At 44.1% G+C, this 20,262-nt stretch overlaps 1 protein-coding gene across 2 annotated transcripts in view; it reads right to left on the bottom strand.

Moving 5' to 3' along the window:
- ITPR1 (inositol 1,4,5-trisphosphate receptor type 1) overlaps positions 1-20,262 on the bottom strand; it is a 129,377-nt gene that overhangs the window by 104,054 nt on the left and 5,061 nt on the right. For both annotated transcript variants that reach the window (XM_019536601.1, XM_019536600.1), the window contains exons 6-15: positions 18,045-18,170; positions 17,475-17,675; positions 15,660-15,911; positions 14,069-14,194; positions 13,357-13,485; positions 8,138-8,164; positions 7,066-7,186; positions 6,173-6,357; positions 4,679-4,827; positions 3,827-3,938 (exon numbers count right to left, since the gene is read on the bottom strand). In XM_019536601.1, the coding sequence (XP_019392146.1) occupies positions 3,827-3,938; positions 4,679-4,827; positions 6,173-6,357; positions 7,066-7,186; positions 8,138-8,164; positions 13,357-13,485; positions 14,069-14,194; positions 15,660-15,911; positions 17,475-17,675; positions 18,045-18,170 (1,428 nt within the window). The remainder of the gene's footprint in view (positions 1-3,826; positions 3,939-4,678; positions 4,828-6,172; positions 6,358-7,065; positions 7,187-8,137; positions 8,165-13,356; positions 13,486-14,068; positions 14,195-15,659; positions 15,912-17,474; positions 17,676-18,044; positions 18,171-20,262) is intronic.

A 20,262-nucleotide genomic window follows, 5' to 3' on the forward strand; every position in this document is an offset into this window, starting at 1 on the left:
TTTGAGGACCCCGATCTCATAGGGAAGACCGGGGGGGGGAGAAGCTGGGTATAGGGCTAAACCCCAAAATTAGCAGCATTTCAAAATTTGGATGGCCTAGAATATAAAAACAAAACATACAAAAAGCATCCATTTGAACAAGGTGCTACAGAACAAGAGCAAAAGCCTGGGTATATCTACCCTATTATGGCCTGTCTATTAAAGAGCGGTATACTAGTGACCAGTGAGAAACTTAAGCAAATGCTAAAAATTAAAGGATCTTCAGCAACAGGTCAAGTTTCAAGCCTTTCACAAATGCTTGTGCCTCATAGCTAACAAAAGTCTTTTGCATTCTGGAGTTGCACCAGTTTGATGAAGGCCTTAGACCCTGAAGCCCATACCCTGCATTCTTATTAAATTCCTCAAATAGGTCAGTCCACAGAGAATACCGGTGGATGTCTTTTTAGTAGGCGAGAGGGAAGGTGAGGGGCAGAGGGTTGTGACTGCCTCTATATACAGCATAATACCTGTCTATTATTCCAGAATAGTATGAGACTATACAGGAAGAAGTGCAGACATACAGAAACTTCCTTTACATTTCTTAAAGGTAACATTTTTCCTCTGGGCCTGACCTACAGCTTCCCCGATTCCTCAGTCAACTATTGCCAGCTTCTGCCACGTGAACTGGGACAACCTTTTTGGAAGTGAATGGGAACACGCACCAAAAAATGGTGTGCATAGGAGACATCAGGGTCCTAATAACGACAAAGTTATTCCTAGCAGAAGTTCAGGAACGTCAGAGAATATTTATGGAAGGGAAACACAAATATGCAATCTTTAAACATACTGGTAAAAAGGGAAGGACAAGGGGGAGAACAAAGGTCTAACTAGTCTCTTTCCTGCTAGAATTTCTTGACGTACATAGAAATGTCAAGCAGAATAGGACTACCTGTTGGCATTCACAATGTTGTCTGGTATCAGTGCTGTAAACACCCTTATTTGAAACAGTAGGCTCTTATGTCTGTCAAAGAGCCAACTGACAAGCCCCTTGGATACAAGGGGCAAGTTCTACTCGACAGGATGCAACTCTTACTAACTTAAGGGTCTGTAAGTAGAAACTACTACTTCCAGTGTAGGTAGCTTTTTTTTTTTTTTTTTTTTAATTCAAGAATGTTTTTAAAACAGACAAGGTGTATGGCCTTGCAATAGTGAATTAGCACTGCTAAAGGTAGGTCACATAAGGGACAATATGCATCTTATTTCATGTAGTCAGACAGACACTTTTCTTCTATTAGCAGCCTATCTGTTAAGTCAGTTGCTTTTCAGGTTACAAAAAAACAAAAACAAAAAAAACCCCCTTCCTCCATGGATGACCTAATCCTGCACTTAATACAACTGACCCATTATACTGGTTTTAACAGAAAAGTAGGAGGCAAAAATATGTCCCCAGTAGTTTAGCAGAGGTTTGCATAAAACACTTAGGAATCAATCATCTGTTTGTAATTTTAAAAGGATGTAGACTAGCTTGCAGGTACTGAAAGGTATTAGCTCCCAGTCATTTAACTGGCGTTTGTGTCCCTTGTGTCACTTGTTAGGCTAACCTCTTAACTTCAGATATGAAGCCTGGCTCAAAAGAGCTATTTAGCTTAGCTCACTTGTATTCTCTTCCAGATGAGACCTGCAAGCACATACATGGTCTACTCAAGAGTGAGAGACAGAGACAGAGAGAGATACAGGCTGCAAATTCCGAACAGGAACATGTTAGTTAGGGGAACATTTAGCCTAAGTTACTGTCTACTGCCCGAGAAAGGAAGGCGTGTTGAAATATTTGCATACAGGATGCTGCCACTGCATCGCTTTGCTTTCTTGCAGGGGTTTAGGGAGTTGCCCACACAATTGTCTGTTTGCTTTTTTGCTACTGCTTGCATTGCAAGGCTTAAAAAAAGCTGGCAGGACTCCAGATCCAGGCAAGAGGTAGAACTGTTGAGGTGGGCTGGGTCTCTGATGGGCAAAAAACAAGCAAACAGTGACAGCCCTGTGGGAAAGAGCTTTCCCCAATTAAGCAGGGAGTACAACCCTGACCATCCCTAGCCTCAAGGATTTTCCTAGGCATCTCCTGTTCACTTAAATACTGCACGTGCACACAGCTGGGGTGCGCACCCTGGTGACAGCCCACGTGCACACTGATCGTGGAAAGGCTTATCTAGCTTCAAGACTTCTGCACAGGGGCTTGCTTGCAAGGCTGGAAATGACCTGCCAGATTCTTCTGCATGTTTGCTTGGATCTCATCACCAGCTAACTTCTGAGTGGGCTGAGCAGCATGTTCACAACGGCATTTTGACTCCGTTTGATTTGGTGGGCTCTCTGCCTTCAGTTTCCTAGCCTAAACAATGCTTCTTAGCCTCTTGGGAAGTCCATTTGAAGCTGTTCAAGCTCTGAAATTCTGCCTCAGGCTAATAAGCGATCATTTAATAGTGACCAGCCTGCTCACAATTCACTATTAGTGGGAAGACCTCAGCTGACAACTGACAAGTTTTGTCAAGCAGTAGAAACCGCTCTGAATCACAGCTTCCCTTTACTAGGGAATCTGCAATTCAGATTCAGCCTCACACTTATTAGCCACACAATTATTTCCATCCCTCTGTTATAAAGTGTTAGCTCTGAAGGTTTCATAGAGTTGTACTGATCGGGTACACAGCTAAGTGTTTTTCTCGTGCATGCTCCAAGATGTACAATAGGTGTTAAAATTCAATTCAACCATCCGAAGAGGCCATGCTCAAATCCTTTCATCATTTGTCAGCCTGCTTTGGGTACTCTGGATTTATCCAAATCTTTGTAAAACAAAATCTGTAAGCCCTGCTCCAAGTTGGGATATCAATGTAAACCTCCACTACATTAACAGATCTAGACCATTTTTTTACATGTTCTAATATTGGATATATATAATTCATTTATGTATGTGTAATATGGGTGTGTACACGTGCATATACATCCCTCCCCCTCTACCTCCTACCCCCATTAAGAACAAATCCACACGGCTGTTATAGATCTAGCAAAGAAATCTACTGTTCCAGAAAAGGACTCCAATGCAAGAAAAGAACAGCATGTAGTAAAGGGAAAATATTAGAGGAAGGTTTGGGATAGGCATTCCTCAGTACCACACTAGGAAAAGATGCTTCAAGGTATGTCTACACCATGTCCTCAGCATTCTTGGGGAGGGAAAGTTTCAAACATGCTCTGTCCACCTGTTTCTGCTTGCACTCACTGAACCCAAAGATGGGATGATGAAGCCGTTCCAGAGGCCGCTCTTGAGACCTTGGTCTCTGGTGCATTCAAGAGCAGCTTCCTGGCAACATTTCCAAATTGACATTGGTGAGCAGGGATGAGGGCAGGGGTGGGGGCATATTCTCAGAAGCTGCTTGCTCCCCCCCAAGAATGGTACGGATGCAGTGTAGACATACCCCCAAATACAGACAAGTGAAAAATCTCTGATGGGCAGCCAGACTGCATGGGAGAGTCTCCTATAAGCAAGTCAACAGTTTAAATTGACAGGATGCAGAGTATTCTAGGAATTAAATGTTCCAACCTGACAGTCTAAAAGTAAAAAGGCCAAAGTAGTTTATTATTTTTCAACTTAAGTTCCCAAATTTAAAAAGGATGCCTAGTTGACTAAAGAAAGAAAGAAAGGAATTTCATCCTCAAACCAAGCTACAAATGCTTACATGTATGAAATGACGAACCGCTTTAAAAAGGCCTGGCAATATATTTTCCTCTTTCTGAGTAATAAGGACTGTTTCAGGGGCAAGGGGGAGGAGCAAAAGAAAAGGATAAACCATAAATTAAGTACCTTCTCTCCATAGCCTCTATCTTTGGTCATCATTTCCCTGAGTGTCTGTAATACTTTAATACATAGTTTCTCCTCATTCTCCTCCAGCAGCTGTTTAGTGTGTTTTATTAACCTGAAAACAACCAATTGATCATAGTTTGTTTTAGTACTAAAGTTTCTAATAAAAATTAGGACAGGCATATGTGGCTAACTTATTTCAATGGTCAAAGCTACAAGCAAGAGCTTAATTAAAATGTGGTTTTATTAGACCACTACACTGAAGACCTGGGGAGCATTTTCTTAAAAGCAAAGCTTACTGAACTATCACAAATAACAGCAAAGCTATGAAGAGAACATCAGAACCCCTGGCTGGAGAATAATCTGGCAAAAGAAATCTGTATATTGAAAGCAAGGCATTTCTACATGCGTACGGGGAAGGTAAAAAGTGCGATGGTCCACCACTGAAAACTTGTAGCGTTAAATACTGCACATATACTTCTTCATTAAGAATAGGAGTGTGGACCCTGGAAAGAGTAATTGGAAGTTCTCTGACTAAAACAGACTGCATTTTCACCACATTGCCCCACTAATAAGACTGAAGTCAACAGGCCCCCAGCTCACTTGCAAGGATCAATGATAATGGTAGAGTTTGCTATGACTATAAAAGGGCTGCAAATACCCAGAATTTGTAAAGTATTTGCTGACTTGTCTGGACAGCTCCTGGCTGCTTCCTAAAGGAGCTTGTGTTCCTGAGGACAAGTCGTATTTCATGCAGTGTCACATATTGCGCTTGGCCCAAAACATGCTCTGGAAAGAAAGCATTATTGCACAGAGGGTAAGGCAACTCAAAGCTTCTTTAAAGACACAACTTACTTGCAAATGAAGCCTCCGCTTTCACATTTCCTCCTTGCATCCGTGTTCTCTGGGAAGAGCAGTTCTGGCCTGTGCAGAACATCTACCAGCACTGACAGTTCTGCCTGGACCAGAGGGCGCAACCGATCCTCTAAGGCAGATACTATATCCTGAAATAAAACAGCATTCAGATTTTACAGCCAAACAGGAAAGCTTGAGACACCAATGAAGCCCTCCCCGCTTTAAAAAAATCCCATCGATTATGAAGCGCAACAATAAGCCTCAGACTTCTATTCAACTAGGGAATCAGGTCTACAAGTAGCCCCATTCTTTCCAGGAATGCCTTGGACTGCTTGGCATTTGCCCCTTCCCTGTAGATGGCAGAAAACACGGGCGTAATTATATGAAGTAACAAATTAAGACAAGTAGCTAAAAGTTAGGCAAAAAAAGTCTCCAATTCATCTTCTCTGTAGTAACACTTCAGTAAGTCTCAGCCACCCAGATATATGAATACTGTACTCTGAAGGAAATGCATTCTGGGCAGATTCACCAATCGTCATCAAAAAGCAGTTAAGAGCTGCACAGAAAAAGCCACAGAGAAGACGCTCAGGCAAACTGACATGGATAAACGGGCATAAAAAGGTGAAAAAAAAGTGTAGCAACACTAATGGGAATGTCTCGACAGGGTAGTACTGTGGACTTGGATGGAACTTAATGCAGGCAGACAGACCGTTTAAATCAATACTTCAAACACCAAGACAACTTTTTCCACCCCCACAGAAAACACCCATATAGTCCAAGGTATCACATTTTATTCAGTACATAAGAATCCTTATTACTGAATATCTTATCAGTTATCAAATATCCTCAGGTCTGGCCGTGTGCAAAGAGCTGCTACAGAATACATGCGTTTCCACTCAAGTTATGAAAGGGGAAATGCTCTCAAGTTTCCTTAAAAAGATACCAGTAGGGATCTGCACATCTGGACTACAGGAAAGATTGTGTGTTTGCTGATGCAGCTACCTGGGTCATTAGGAGTCAACTCATCCAACCAGTATAAGTTTTGCAGTGGTTTTCAAACTGGTTTGTGGAGCTTTTCACTATATTAAGTGTTTTGATAAGCAAGTGCTGGAGGGATTTGGAAAGATGCAATACTGAATGGATCCTTTCTTCTCTGCAAAGTGGTTGAAACAGAACTACTACCAGAACAGAGCCACTGGGAGAACTGCTGGCTTGAAGCAGCAGCGTTTGAAATATCTTCTCCTCCAAAGGCCATGAAACTACAAGCATTAGCTGTGCATATTCCATTCCCTTTCTTGGCGAGTGCTCTGCACTTGATTTTACACACAGTATTAAATATGAGGTTTGGCTAAGCTTATTGTATGTGGCATTGCTACTTGAACCAGTAATTCCCGATTTCTTTTTAACTAGCAAGTTCATCTTTTGTGTAGATGTGCAACTAACTGGTTACTGAGGAAGCAGAGGTCAGTTGTTAGTGCAGCACTGTGTAGTCACCTGCAATCTTTCAATGATGTTTCGATAGTCCCTGGAAGCAGCTAGCACCGAGTCTCTACGGGCAGCATTCCTTGCAGTCATTCGCCAGTTCATTGCAGTTTTTTGCACAATGTTGTGAGATTTCAGGAAGAGGTTGTTGACCTGGCTGTCCAAATCTACAGGGATGGCAATTGCTCTGCTTTTTGCTGCAGTAGGCAAGAATTAAATAAGAATTGACTATGTACAAGAGTGATGAAGTACCTTCGTTTGTACAAAAAGGAGTACACAGAAAGAATCACATTAACAGGTTTTCTGTAACGAGTCTCATGAGACTGTAGTGGTTATAAATGCCTTAAAATTTAACAGATTTCATACTCAAAGCCCTTTAAAAGTTCACCACGTCTGAATGGGATAGTGCCTTCACATACCTTCAACCAGTTCCAGTAACTCCTATGAACATGGTATGTACATCCATCCTATGGATAAATTTTGACTAAGATAGACCAGACTCGCCCACCTCCCTGGTCACTAAAAACACAGCAATGTTTTGGTAGGAATGACACCTCCTAAATGGCAAAACTCACCAGTGTTTCCCTCTACATTTGACTGGGTTGCAGAGAGAATACAAGAAGCCCTTGCTTTAAAAGTGGACGTGGTCTTTCAGAGCTTAAACACTTCTGCCCTCAGTTATTTGGTTACTCACAGTTTCCCGTTTTACCTTGCAGCTACAACTGAAAACAGCTGCTGTGCAACCACAGAACTTACAAGCTATGAAAGAAGCTCAGTAAATCACCCCAGATTTTTGGTACGGCGTAGCTACCTCCCAATATTAGACATGCTCTTTTTGGAGGACTGGTGCACACATATGGCTTGTTTAAACATTTCTGGATGTCAGATCTCTCTCCATCTCTTACCTACATCTGAGAGTACCCTAATGCAGCTCTCCACCGATGCTTTTTGGCTCGGCATTAGCCAGTTGCAGTGGTACACCCTGAACACTCCTTGCAGCAACTGCACAAACACCGGCTGGCGAGTCTAGAACATGCAAGAAGAATTAGATTAAAAATACTACTTCATGCTTGAAACCAGGTCATGTGTTGCTCACAGCAGCCCTTATTCTCAGATCAACCACTTGTTACCAGCCCTCGTCCATGTGTAAAAGCAACCTTAATATCTACCACACAAACAGCAGCTTAAAAGCAGGGGTGAGAAACAAGGCAAAAAACTAGGCAGGTTCTAGAGCACAGGGTCTCCATGAGCAAATGGAAGCGGCCCCAAATCTGCCGGAGATTCAGCTCCATGTGGACCAATCTCACATCTGGAAATCATTAATTTAGGATTGACCAGCAGATGGCTCTGCTGGGAATAAACTAAACTGAACCCGACTCCTGGAAAAACTACCATTCAGCTTCATTATTAACAACTGGCCCTTTTCTGGAGGGGCTGGGTATTAGTTCCTACTGTATTGAAGCACGTGTGAGAACTGGAGATGCATCCTGAATATCTGCAATTTTGAACCTGGGTAGGAGTTGGTTGGAAAGTGGCACGCACAGCTGGTGTGGATCAGTCAGAAGTAAGGCATGGCTTTTTAATCCCCATTTTGCAAGGTGATTTTCCACAATAGGTAGGTCAATGTTTCCTTCCCTTGGCTTCTCCAAATCTTCACACACCACATTACACAGGAACTGTGCAGTCTCTGCTACAATATCCACATCTTTTCAAACCAAATAAGTGTTCTGCTTTAAGCAAGCAGCTTTTAGTAGTGAGGAAAAAAATTAAGCACCCTGTGCCCCTCCCCATACACAAACTCTGCAAAGACAGGAGTTTAGCAACCCTGACAAACCTATTTCCAGACTAATTAGCCTACCAACAGTAAGAGACCATACCCGCAAGTGTGCATCTATTCTACATACAACACTTCTACTAGCTTAGAGCCACACCTCAGTGCAAACCCCACAGGAAATTTAGAAGCTACTGGAAAAATACCTCTTTTATTATGATCAAGATTAAGGTCTGTTGTAAGAAAAAAAATTGGAGTTAGAGAAAACAGAACATTTAAAAAAAAAAAAAAGAGTGTTTTTCTTAATTTCAAATTCAGTTATGAAATAGTACCAACTTTGGGGAGCACACCATCAAATCCCCATTATCCTGTCCAGCCACACCCCTAAAATGGCAAAGTTCAGCAGAAAGACACTGAAAACACCTGTTTTTGAACTCCAGCCATCCACCCACATTCATTGCAGCCCATGTAGAAAGATTTATCTGCCTGAAAAACTACAAAAATGTTCCATGTGCTGAAACTAGGTCAATAAATAATTATAAAACCCCCTCCATGTTCCAGAGGCCCCCAACAAAACAGTGTACAAGGAAGAAGGATTTGAACCAGCAGTGCCCCAGAGAGGCAAAAATCCTAAGAGAAACAGAGTAGAGAGGTAGGTATTTGGACAGAAGTCTTTACATTACCCTGATTTGGCATTACGTATGCTGTGCAATAGGGCACATGGCTCTTCAGGGACATGCAAAGCAAGCCCTACCCTAAAGGAGGCATAATTTTAAGTCAAACAAGTCACGACAGAGGAGAGGACATTGCACAGGAGGGAAGGCTGGGAATGGCATGGGGTGGGGCAGAGTTTGCACAATGGAAGAATTGCACCAGGTACAGGAGACCATGAAGCAACACTAAGGGCATGTTTGCAATAATACCAAAGACTGCACTGAGTACAGCAGGAAAGTGCAGCATGCCTGCTTTGATCCTGCTATATCCCAAAACAGATTCTCATCTGGTTGTCTTATTGCAACCCTGGAAATGGGCACACAGCACTCCTGAGACAGCAAGCTCACGGGAACAACTCCCAGGGCTGCATCAAGACAACTACTACACCCATTCAGTATGGCACAAAGAGCAGGTATATCACGCCCCGACGCAACCCGAGGTGTAGTGACAAAGCACACGACCCAGTCGGGGTACTGGTGGTGGGAGATTCAGTCAAGGTGGCTGCAGACCTCTGTAGTACTTTGAAGGAGAGCACAAAACCTAGATGTTTTTTAGAGGAGAGGTGAGGTTAAGGCAACAGAGGCTGAAAAAGAGGGGCAGATCTAAGGGTGGAAAGGGGGCACTCGACACAGATGTGACAAAGGGGGAAAATGTCACTTTCACTGAAGCAATTTAAATAGAACCAAAGGGCAAAATCCAAAGTAGCAGCACATGGACACCAAATTGGAAAGTCTCCCAGCCACCGTCCAGACCTCTGTCACTGCAGGCAGTCATTTATTCAGAGTCCTATAAACCATCCACCCTGACCCCTCACACCCATAATAAAGCACAAAACACACCGCCACCTTGCAAGGCAAAAAACGCAGGATAGACAAAAGTACTGCCCCCGCCCCCCCACTGCAGCTTACTGCTGCAACAGCTGAGAAGTTATTAGGTTCATATATGAACATACATGGTGAGCTAGACGCTGCAGCAAAAAGATAAAATTATACTCAGAATACAGGCAATGGTTTCAACAGTCAGATATTGGAGGTACTGCAGAAGACTAATGGGGGGGAGGGGGTCAAGGAGTAGCAAGGGGTTCAAGGAGGAAGCATCTAGGACCACAAATAGGAGGTGCAGTGCCCACCCAAGATAGAGCAGGGAGGTAAAACAATGGAGTTTGAGGGGTCAGAGGGACAACCGGAGATGTGTTAATCAGCAAACAGGGTAAAGCTGGATAATGAGGGCTGCATTCAAACAGTAACTGTTCAAAGAGGGGAACTGGAGAGAACCAGGGGTCACATGGGGATAAAGGTACAGAGCGAGCCAAGGACAGACCCAAGGGCAGAGCCCTGAGGGACTAGGTTAATTATTAGTCCTGCTCCTTTTTTTGAGATAAGGTTTTAACAAAATTGCATGGAAGCCACTGTAGCAATAGCACTGCCTAAGTCCCATGCCAAGGCAATCAAACAGAGCAGAGTTTTAATTCTTACTAATTATTGATCCTGCACTTCTGCAAGTTAAGTTTCAGCTAATAATGGTTATTCAACTGGAGGCATCTGAAAGCAGGGCAGATGCGTACCTTACAGACTAACCAAATAAAGACTTACATAAAGCATAAGCTTTTGTGAAGCACAAGCTCACTTTATCCACTGCCCTTGCACGGCACCTGATGAAGTGGAATGATCTGAATATAAAAAAGGTAGAGAGAGGAGGAGAGGAAGGGGAAAGGAGGAAATGGGGGGCTGTGCTGGGTGAGGCAAACAAGCAAGAACCCACACAAATAAAAGGAGTCAAAACAGCTAATCCAGGTAATGGGATACGAATCCACAGTTCCTGTATGGACTAATTAAAACCATCTCTGCTCACTAGAGATATCTGCCACAGCTTCCATACAGAAAGGACAGAGATTGCAAACTTAAAAAGATCTGACCGCTTGGCTTGCGATAGCTTTTTCACCAACTTGAACACAACTATCACCATGCCCTGCAACACTGCCAACTGCCTGAGGAAGCTCCACACAATTCAGCCCTCTGCTCAATGTAAAAGGGTTGAACTGTAGCAACTGGCCATTAAGGTATGGGTTGAAGATGACTCCTCACCCCATGATCACCTCACCTCAGGACCTCATAAACAGGACAGATATGGGCTAAAAAAAAAAAAAAGTCAATGGACTGGACGCATCAATTTAGGATGAACACTGGAAGTGCCAAGGTGAAAGAGAGACATGCATTTGACTGCACAGACTCTTAAGCTTTTACTTAACACACGGTCAAGCCTCTGGGTTTTTATATAACCTGCCTTGAAGCTGAATGCAGCAATCCAGGTAATACACCACAATCCTGAAGGCTGATGTCAAATCCCTGAAGAGGGACTAGGACAAGGTGAATTGCCAAGGTGCCCTTTATTGTCACAACTGAAAGCCAGATGAACCCAACTGGCAGCACACTGGAAGGCAAGTGCAAAGCCTGATCTTGCAGTGTGAACAGCTATCGTCTACCCTGATCTGAGACTGTACCAGGTTTCAATGATAACTGTAGTCAAGTCCCTAATGAAACATCTAGGCACTTGGCCATCCCTTCCAAACTGTCACTTAAAGCTATCACCAAGAATAAAGCTGCCTTTAAATTGTGATTCTCAACCAAGACGATGCAGCACCCTGGACTGCCTCAAGATCCTTTCAAGGCTGCCGCAGTGTTAGTTCTGCTAGGTATGCAAACATGAGGCACCCGATAAGCCCAGAAATTTCAATAAGAATTCACAGCATTAAACACTTTCTAGCCTGCTGTGTACTTCGAGTACTTTGCAACAGCATTGGCCTACTATTTTTCAGTAGTCAAAGATTAAGAGAAAACTAAGAGCTGGCATTTTCAGAGGTCTGTCTCAAGTCTGTTAAGGGTGCTTTAGAAGGTGCCTCCGTTAGCCCCAGCAGGAACTCGGGTGTTATGGTTGGATGTCCTGAGGCTACTGATGGTACCATCATGCTATGCCTACCTCATCCTCCATAAAGGAGGAGACAGGGAGAAACTGGGAGGAAAGAGCTCTCTCTTTTCACTTTACAAGGAGTTGAGTCTTCTGCTCCAGCATTCCTCAGTCTGTACAAGTCCAGAGATTTAATCAGCACAACAGAAAAGGACAAGAAGAGCTGCAGGCGTTTAACTGTGGGATTCCTTTTAGGGAAAATGTAAGTCAAATGTTTAAAAAAAACCCACCCTTTTGTTTGCAGCAAGAGCAGCCTCTGATCAGCTAGGGGTGCCAAACTTCACTACGTATTTGCCAAATTATGGAACAAGCACCGTCACCTTCTGCTGCCCTCTGCATGTGGGAGGAGTTTCCCAAAAATCACCCAAACTATTTCATTACTCCCCTTCAAACTGCTGCTTAGAACCCTTTACCTGCAGCATGCTTATAGGCTCAGCAGTGCTACGCTGGCTAGCACTAGATGAAAGGGACTTGGGGGTCATGACTGACCACAAGATGAACTTGAGCCTTCAATACAATGCTGCAGCTAGCAAAGCGAGCAAAATGCTGGCTCGCATCCATAGATGCTTCTCAAGCAAATCCCGGGACGTCATTCTCCCCTTGTACTAGGCCTTGGGGAGGCTGCAGCTGGAGTACTGCGTCCAGTTTTGGGCTCCACAATTCAAAAGGGACGTGGAAAAGCTTGAGAGGGTGCAGAGGAGAGCTGCGCACATGACCAGAGGGCAGGAGAACAGACCTTATGATGACAGGCTGAGAGCCATGGGGCTCTTCAGCCCAGAAAAAAAAGTGCAGGCTCAGGGGTGATTTGGTGGCAACCTATAACAAACAGTTTAAATCAGGGGTGCTCATCAGGATCTGGGAGAACGTCTGTTCACCAGAGAGCCCCAAGGGATGACAAGAACCAACAGTCACAAAAGCCACCGAGACCGATTCAGGCTGTACATAAAGAATTTCTTCACTGTCCAAGCCCCCAAGGTTTGGAATAGCCTGCTGCCGAAGGCGGTTCACGCACCTACTTTGAATGCCTTCAAGATGCATTTGGACGCTTATCTTTCTGGGATCCAATGATCCCTGCTGACTCCCTGCCCCTGGGGAAAGGGGGGCTGGACTCAATGATCCTCCAGGGTCCCTTCCAGCCCAAATGTCTATGAAACCCATGAAATCTACTTACAAAGGGTTGTGACAACAGTTACAGCTGAAGTGACAGTCTAGCATGGTGACCCATGCACCTGCCTGAATCCTGGTATTATCTCTTTGTCTTATGCTTATATTGTATGCTCTTTGAGGCGACCAATAACCATCTTGTGCTAGGGGCTGTACAAAGATGGCACAAGAGGGTCCTGCACCGTGACTGGACTTCCTAGGTGCTACCACAATACAAACCACCACTCTGCTCATCACCTACTTGTGCCCATCCAAGCTATAGAAATAATGCCGTCTTGCAGAAAATACAGTATGGAGTGGCAGGAGCACCACTGATATCATGGACCCAGTGTAATTTTGCAGTTGAGCTTCTCTAAAACATGTTGGTAATTTGCTCTTTTTTTTTTTCCCCCTCTAGAAGGGGAAAAGCTCATAAAGTGTTACCTTTTAAAATATACCAGGAAGAAATGTTTCTACCTCTGTATAACTGATCCTATAGCCCTGACATATCCAATTCTTTCTTTTTACAATCTCATTACTCTGCTTCAGTTAATCAAGTAACTTATTTTAAACACTCCTGTTGTACTGTTTTCTCATGTCCTACCTGCAAAGTGGTGCTCTGATCAGAAAATGGTGAGCTGAAGAAGGTAGTCACTATACTCATCACTATTTCCGTCACATACTTCTCTAGGATGGAGTCTGCGTGTTTTCTGTCACTGGTGTTATTACAAGCCTGAAAACAATTCATGCCATAAGAACACATGCAGTTAATCCAATTCACGGTTTAGAGCACTGCTTCCACACTGTTCCCACTTAAGGCTATAGTCACTCAGAGCTAGGACTAACAGAAGTAGAAACCCTCAGCTGAAACCTATAAATGTATAAATGCAAACTGATCAAGGAAAAACCCACATAGGACATCTGGAGCAAAACAAGTGGTACACAAAGTAGGAATTAGGCATGTAGTAGTTTCCCATAGGGATCCTAGGCACAAAGCCAAAATAAATGCCAACTCAAAGGGGAGGGAAGTTGCACTAACCTGGGAAAGGAGCAACTGAGTGAGCAAGTGAGGTAGCAGTACTGAACAGGATCTAAGTGGCAGTTGTTTTTGTTTCAAGGAAAAATGTGTGTGTTCCATGGAATATGACAAGAGAAATCCTCAACTATTTAAATGGAAAAGCAGAGAAATAGAAATGGGAAATGGAAGGAACTTCAGGGGCTTCTTGCCTTTTACGCCAAGATGCACTGCTAAAGCCAAACGCAAAACGTATTTATTTGTCCTTTTGACTTTCCTTTGTCGACACGGAAATCCTTACCCGACAGATGTCTACCAGGAAGTTCTCAAACAGTTTCCACATGTGATTACTGGTGTAAATCTCTTTCATTTCTACCTCTGTATCCACATAGCAATGATTCAAGAAGTTGATATAGGCAATTTTAACCTGCACATGGGGAAACAAAATATTTCATTAAAAAAAAAAAAAAAAAAAGGTCAGACGGGCCTCTTTGCATCACTATGAGGCTTTTACATGAAAAAAGCTTTATAAAGTAAAATGCACCTGAATTGGAGGATTAAGAGAACCCAGACTGGTGAAATCCAATCCCATGAATAGCAGTAAAAAGAATAAAGTCGGGAAATCCTCAAGACAGAACTTGAGCATGAAATTGTTCCATTGTTCTTTGGCGAGAGAGTCAAGGACAACATTTACGCCCCCATTTTTAAAAAAAAAAGGTGAAAAATCACAAAACAAGGATCTTGTTATTTTACCCAGTCATTCAGGAAGCCTAGAGCAGAATCAGTGCCCAGTTTCCAGGCCATTTATCACAGAACAAATAGATCCATTGATATAACCTCACTTAGAGGTGCACTGATATGTCAGTCCCTATCGGATCAGCTCCAATATAAAGGAAAATTGACAGCATCAGCAATCCGTTTTTTTTGGCTGACATAGCCAATAACGTTGCTGATAAATGGCCCGTGCATGCACGCAGCTGCTGCGCAGTACGCAGCCAGGAGCACGGCCCGGCAGCGTGGAGAGCAGCTGGGTCTGGCTGGTAAGTCTGTCATGGGGAAAGGGATGTGGGGTGGGGGAGAACAGAGGCCCCCACAGTGAGAGGGAGTGGCACAGGTGCTGCACAGCCAGAGCAGACCACAGGATGGAGCCACAAGCAGCTTGCCCATGGGGGGCGGCTCCTGCCACTGCATGTACCCCAAAGGGATACATGCCTCTGGATCTGCGTGCTGGGCAAAGTTGGGCTGGGGCCAGGGCATCACTGGATTCTTCCTGGCAAGCTGTGCCTAGGGTGGGTGGCAGCAGTGCTGGGAGAGGGAGTTGGAAGGGCTACAGCAAATTTTGGGACGTCCGCAACCCTCTCCCCACTCTATAGTCCCCTTCCCATACCTGCCACCTGCCCCGAGTGCAGCTCTGACAAAAGCCCCCCCCACACTGGAAAGAGCCTGGCACTGCACCTACTGCAGCTCACATGGGCAGCCCACTCTTGCCCCGCACACAGATCCAGGGGCACATGCCCCCAGTGCCCTCCCAGGGCGTGCGCAGCAGCAGGAGCTGCCCCCACGATGAACCGCACGCGGTTCTGTCCCACACCCCGCCCCAGCTGTGCAACGCCTGCCCCCTACTCCCTCCCTCACCACTGGGGCCTCGTTTCCCCCAGTCCTTCCCCCACAACTGACCTAGTGGACAGAGGCTGCTCTCCAAGCTGCCTGGCTGCATATGGGCAATCAGATTGGTATCGGCCGATACGGCTCATTAAAAATATATATATATTTTAAAAATTGACCATTGGTATCAGCCCAAAAAATCTTTAGTCAGTGCACCCCTTATCTCACTGCAACATGATGTATACTTTTTTAAATGCAGAAAAGCCACACCTATAACTAGGTCTCACCTCAGGTATGCAATCCTCATGAGTTACTACTCTAACAATGTCATCCAAAGGAAGGAGGGAGTTGCACTTGATTTCTGTGTAGACATTTTTGCCCTCCGTGCATACAGCAAGCAGTTCTACTAAGTGAATATGATACATTAAAGGGCTGTTTTCATCCATCCTGTCTCGCTCTGATCTCATCATTTGCACAAGCGTCTGGAAAGAGGCCCGGTCATTGTAGAACACAAGGACATCTTCTCCCGCATTAACCAGCTACAGAGAGAAAACAGCATCATCCTTTTAAATGCCATTCTGTCACATCGCACCTTGGGGGGGGGTGCTGGGAAGGAGAGTTAGGGTTATACACAGCCACATCTTGGTGAGGATTTCTAGCACTAATTCTCTAATTGTCTCCATCAACAAGTTAAAGTGCCATATCTTATCCCAGGTGGTTTTTAGACTGGACTGTAACACTGTATGACAAGTTTAGCACGATGGAGCTGCAGCTTACCAAAATCAGCATGTTAGTATGTCTTACATGCTCTCTACAGCTAGAAGAGCTCTCTTGACTATACCGTTTTCCTCCATGTCATGTCCTGAGAATTTGCTTCCAACTCATTTAACAAACTTTAAAATAAATCCAGCTGCCTCTTTGCAAGTTAGATGCAAGTCATTCCAAGAAGCTGTACTTTTCCCATAATTATGGGACAAACACTGCTTCAGCTCACCTTTGTCAAGTCAGCTTGGTACATTTTATTTTGTTCAAAGCTATGTTCTCTAAGCACTGTGGACTGCGGGCCCACAAACAGATGCCAGGGTTGTGATGCTGGAGTCTTCAAATGACACGAAGAATGCTACAGCCCAAATTTTTCAGGGCAGTTTAGCCATACCAGGTTCCTTAGAGAACAAGATGGAAAGAACCTAGGAATGCAAACAGCTTCCTGCTAAGCACAAATCTGAATACCCAGATTGACAAACTTAAGGCCGTTTTGGGCATTAGCACTGTTTCTCTGGTAGACACCCAAAGCAAGACACCTAAGCTAAGCCATCTATTTGCTATAGATACCAAGAGAAAAGTAGCAAGCACCCTAAGCAAATGGTGATCTCAGTAAGAGCAGATGCTACTTGTCATCTTGTAGAACTGAGCCCACACCAAGAAACTGATATTCTTTTAATTCAGCTACAACATACACAGTTCAAGCTTTCCAGCAAGACTGACATAGCAAGCTCAGAAGCTGACAAGTCTGATCCCAGAGCTCCCCCTGTCGATAAGGCCAATTAATAGCCAATTAAACAGGGATGCATTTCTGAACAAATGGTTTGGAAGCTGATTTTGGGTCAATTTGTTCCCAGTCTGCCACCTCATCTTCCTGTTTGCTACAGCTCTAAAAAGACCACCGAGGTTACTCACATCTTCTCTCATCATGACTCCTATTCATTTAACTGGTTAGGTCAGAAGAAACTTCCATGAGTCCATTGAACAGTTAAGAAGTTAAGCATGGAGGAACCTCCCCACCTGACTGCTCTTGAAATTAAATTCTCAAATTTTTTTTTTTAATAGAGAAACACATTCCTTTCCTTGACTCAAGCCCAAATACACTTTGCTTTGTGGCATATGGGAGAATAATGCCATCCTTCCTCATGCCCAAAGTCGAGCAGGATGATCAAGCTTGTAGTCTCTTAACAAACCCTCATGGTGAGAACTGCATTTTTGTTGTTGTTGTACCGGTTGACAGCGTCAATTCCTGGCAGCTGCTGCAAAAAGAAAGCGCATTTGCTGCTTTCTACCAAACAGATTTTTCTGCCCAAGAATTTCAAGTCCTATGAAGCTCTCACCTCAGCCATAACCATATCTTGGCACTTCTTAATGAACTTTCCTTCTGCCTTGACAATAGTCTGCAGGAATTTTATGTACTGGACATTTCGGCCGTGAGTTTCAATACAGTGGACAAAGTGCTGAACGACTCGCTCATTGATTTCACTACAGAGCTGGAAATTGTTCATGAAAATATGCTGCATTGTTACTGCTTCAAGAATCTAGTGACAGGGAAAGAAAAAAAGTATGTAATTTGTACACACATATACACACGCACAGACAAAGTATGTCAGTGCATTTGCAGAGAATAGGATAACGTGAAAAAAAGTGTAGCAGAAAGTGTAGCAGTTCAATACAAAAATCATGCGTCATTTAGGGATACTGTTCTCCACCCTCCTCAAACTTCTGCAGCCTTTAACATTAGTGAAGGCGCTGAACACTTGCCATTTCTGCCATATTTATATGACCTTTAGAAAGGCTGTCCACTTTACTAGCTATCCATCAGAACAGGCCTAGAGGCAAAGGCTGGGACTGGCTGTTCTATCTTCTTACTACAAAAAAAGCATGGTATTTACTTAATCACTTCTTACCCCCGGGTTAAGAAACAGGTTTATGTGCTTGTGTAGCAATGCCTGGTTCTGTTGGTTTCCAGCACAGAAGTTCTGCAAAAACTCATGTGCAAGTTTCATTATCTCCTGCATCCTTGTATCTTCGGCCTGCAATGGCATGACAAAGCAGACAAGGTTACACAGAATCCAAAGGTTCACTTTCAGGTGAGCTTTGGATGGACTCAAATACCAGCTGCGTGAGTGAAGTGTCACGTCTCTCTCCCTCCCGCCAGAAAGTAACCAACCTCCAACTCACATTAATTCACTGAACCCAAGAATGAACTTGGTCCCCTTCATGTTTTAAACATTTTTTGAAGAACAAAGAATAACTAGTTACATTGTTCAAAATGACACACTCAATATTCAAGCCTGCTAGTGATGCACAGTGGGTAGTTATCTGCCGTTGAATGCATCTAGCTCATAGGCCAAACCACATTAACACAAGAGTTTCCTAAACCTTGGGACTTCGTTGGAAAGCTCCCATGTTCCACTGCAATGGAAATCACCTCTGAAGAGATACGATAAAGAAAAGGATAGGAAGATGCTGATACACTGCTCATGTTCAGCCTTTGATCCCTAGAGTAACTGCTCTATTTGTCCAACTCCTAATACTCCTTTTAGGTACCATGACTCCTAAGGTCTCAACACTCTGCTAGTAAAAACCTGCATTTTCTGCTTTCATTTTTAAAGGTAAATGTTTGTTCACAATGTTTATGGCCACATTAAAAGGCAGAGTCCTCCCCACTATCAAGCAGTGAACGAAAAGATAAGTCATTTAACTGACCGACTTCAGAGCTGTTACACAGACATGGCATTTTTCAGTTTGGAACTAGAAAAGCAGCACTGTAAGCAAGAAGGCAAGAAGGGCTCACTCGTCTGAGACTTAACTAGCCCCAAAACGCATGTTAGCAGCAGTAAGCTTTGGGTTTGTTTGCATGACAAGGTACAGAGAGCCCCACGCTAGCTCGGGTACCAGAAGCATTAGATGTAGCACCTCAACTGTTGGAGCACACTGAGCAATCTGTTGTCAGTTAACAGGCTGACAACCACTGTTTTCAGAATTGTAGAAGGCAGGCTATAAGGGCCACAATGTCCTAATACATTCAGAGAGGCATGAGCTTTTGCATCTGCTCATGCCTCTTAGTGAAGTGTCAAAAATAAGGCCAGCAGGCTAGACCTGGCCCACAGAGCCCCATCATCCAGCCCCCAGTGCTGCTGCTGCATCTAGAGCCAACCCACACACTGCACACAGCCTGCTCCGATCAGTCCAGGACACATGCCCTAAGCACATGCGTCCCCTGCCCAGCTGCTCTCCAGGGCAGGCACTGTGTGCAGTGCGGATCGCTGACCAGCCAAAGCGGGAACCACATATGGCACATGTCCTGGACTGGCCCTGCATAGATAGCACATGCTCAGGTGGGCTAGAGTGACCGAGTGTTGTGTGTGCTGAATCTGGTGTAAAATTGGGAGAGAGATGCGGGGGGGCAGGGGGGAGAAATGGGAGGCCTCATCTGGCCCATGGGGTCAGCCACATGCTGTTCATCTGACCTGTAGACCAGCCACGCATCACTCACTCACATTGGCCTGCAGGGCCAGATCAAAAAAGTTGTATAACCCCGGTCTATAAAAAAAAGGTACTGCAGAGGTACCTTCCAGCTAACTTAAAAAATACCAGAACTACCTACCTCTACTTTTAGAATGATGCAAGATTTACGAGAACATTTCCATTCTGTCCTTCCAGTCTTAAAAGCCTGTCTTGTAAGCTCTCTCTCTCTCTGAGGCTGAGAAGGCCTCAAGCCAGTTATGCCCTGAAGGAGCCAGAAAAATTAATTTAAAAAGGAATTGGGAAGAACTGGCTAGGGCAAAAAAAAAAAAAGCTGGAACTATAGAAAGTTCCTGCCTTAATTTTAATAGATTTCATAGACATTCAGGCTGGAAGGGACCTTGAAGATCATCAAGTCAGCTAGGGTCAAAGGACCCCAGCAAGATAAGCATCCAAAATGTTTCTTGAATGAGTCCAGAGTAGATGCCTGCACCACATCTGGAAGGAGTCTATTCCAGGCCTTGGGGGCTCAGACAGTAAAGAAGTTTTTCCTTATGTCCAGCCTAAAAACAGTAATGGAGGAGTTTATGACCGTTGCTCCCAAATGAAGAATCTTAGGTCTCGTCTGTGACTAACCCTCTAGTCCCTTGCTTGGTT

This window comes from Crocodylus porosus, unplaced genomic scaffold (assembly GCF_001723895.1).
Source record: "Crocodylus porosus isolate Cpor-Errol unplaced genomic scaffold, CroPor_comp1, whole genome shotgun sequence".
Taxonomy (NCBI): Eukaryota; Metazoa; Chordata; order Crocodylia; family Crocodylidae; genus Crocodylus; species Crocodylus porosus.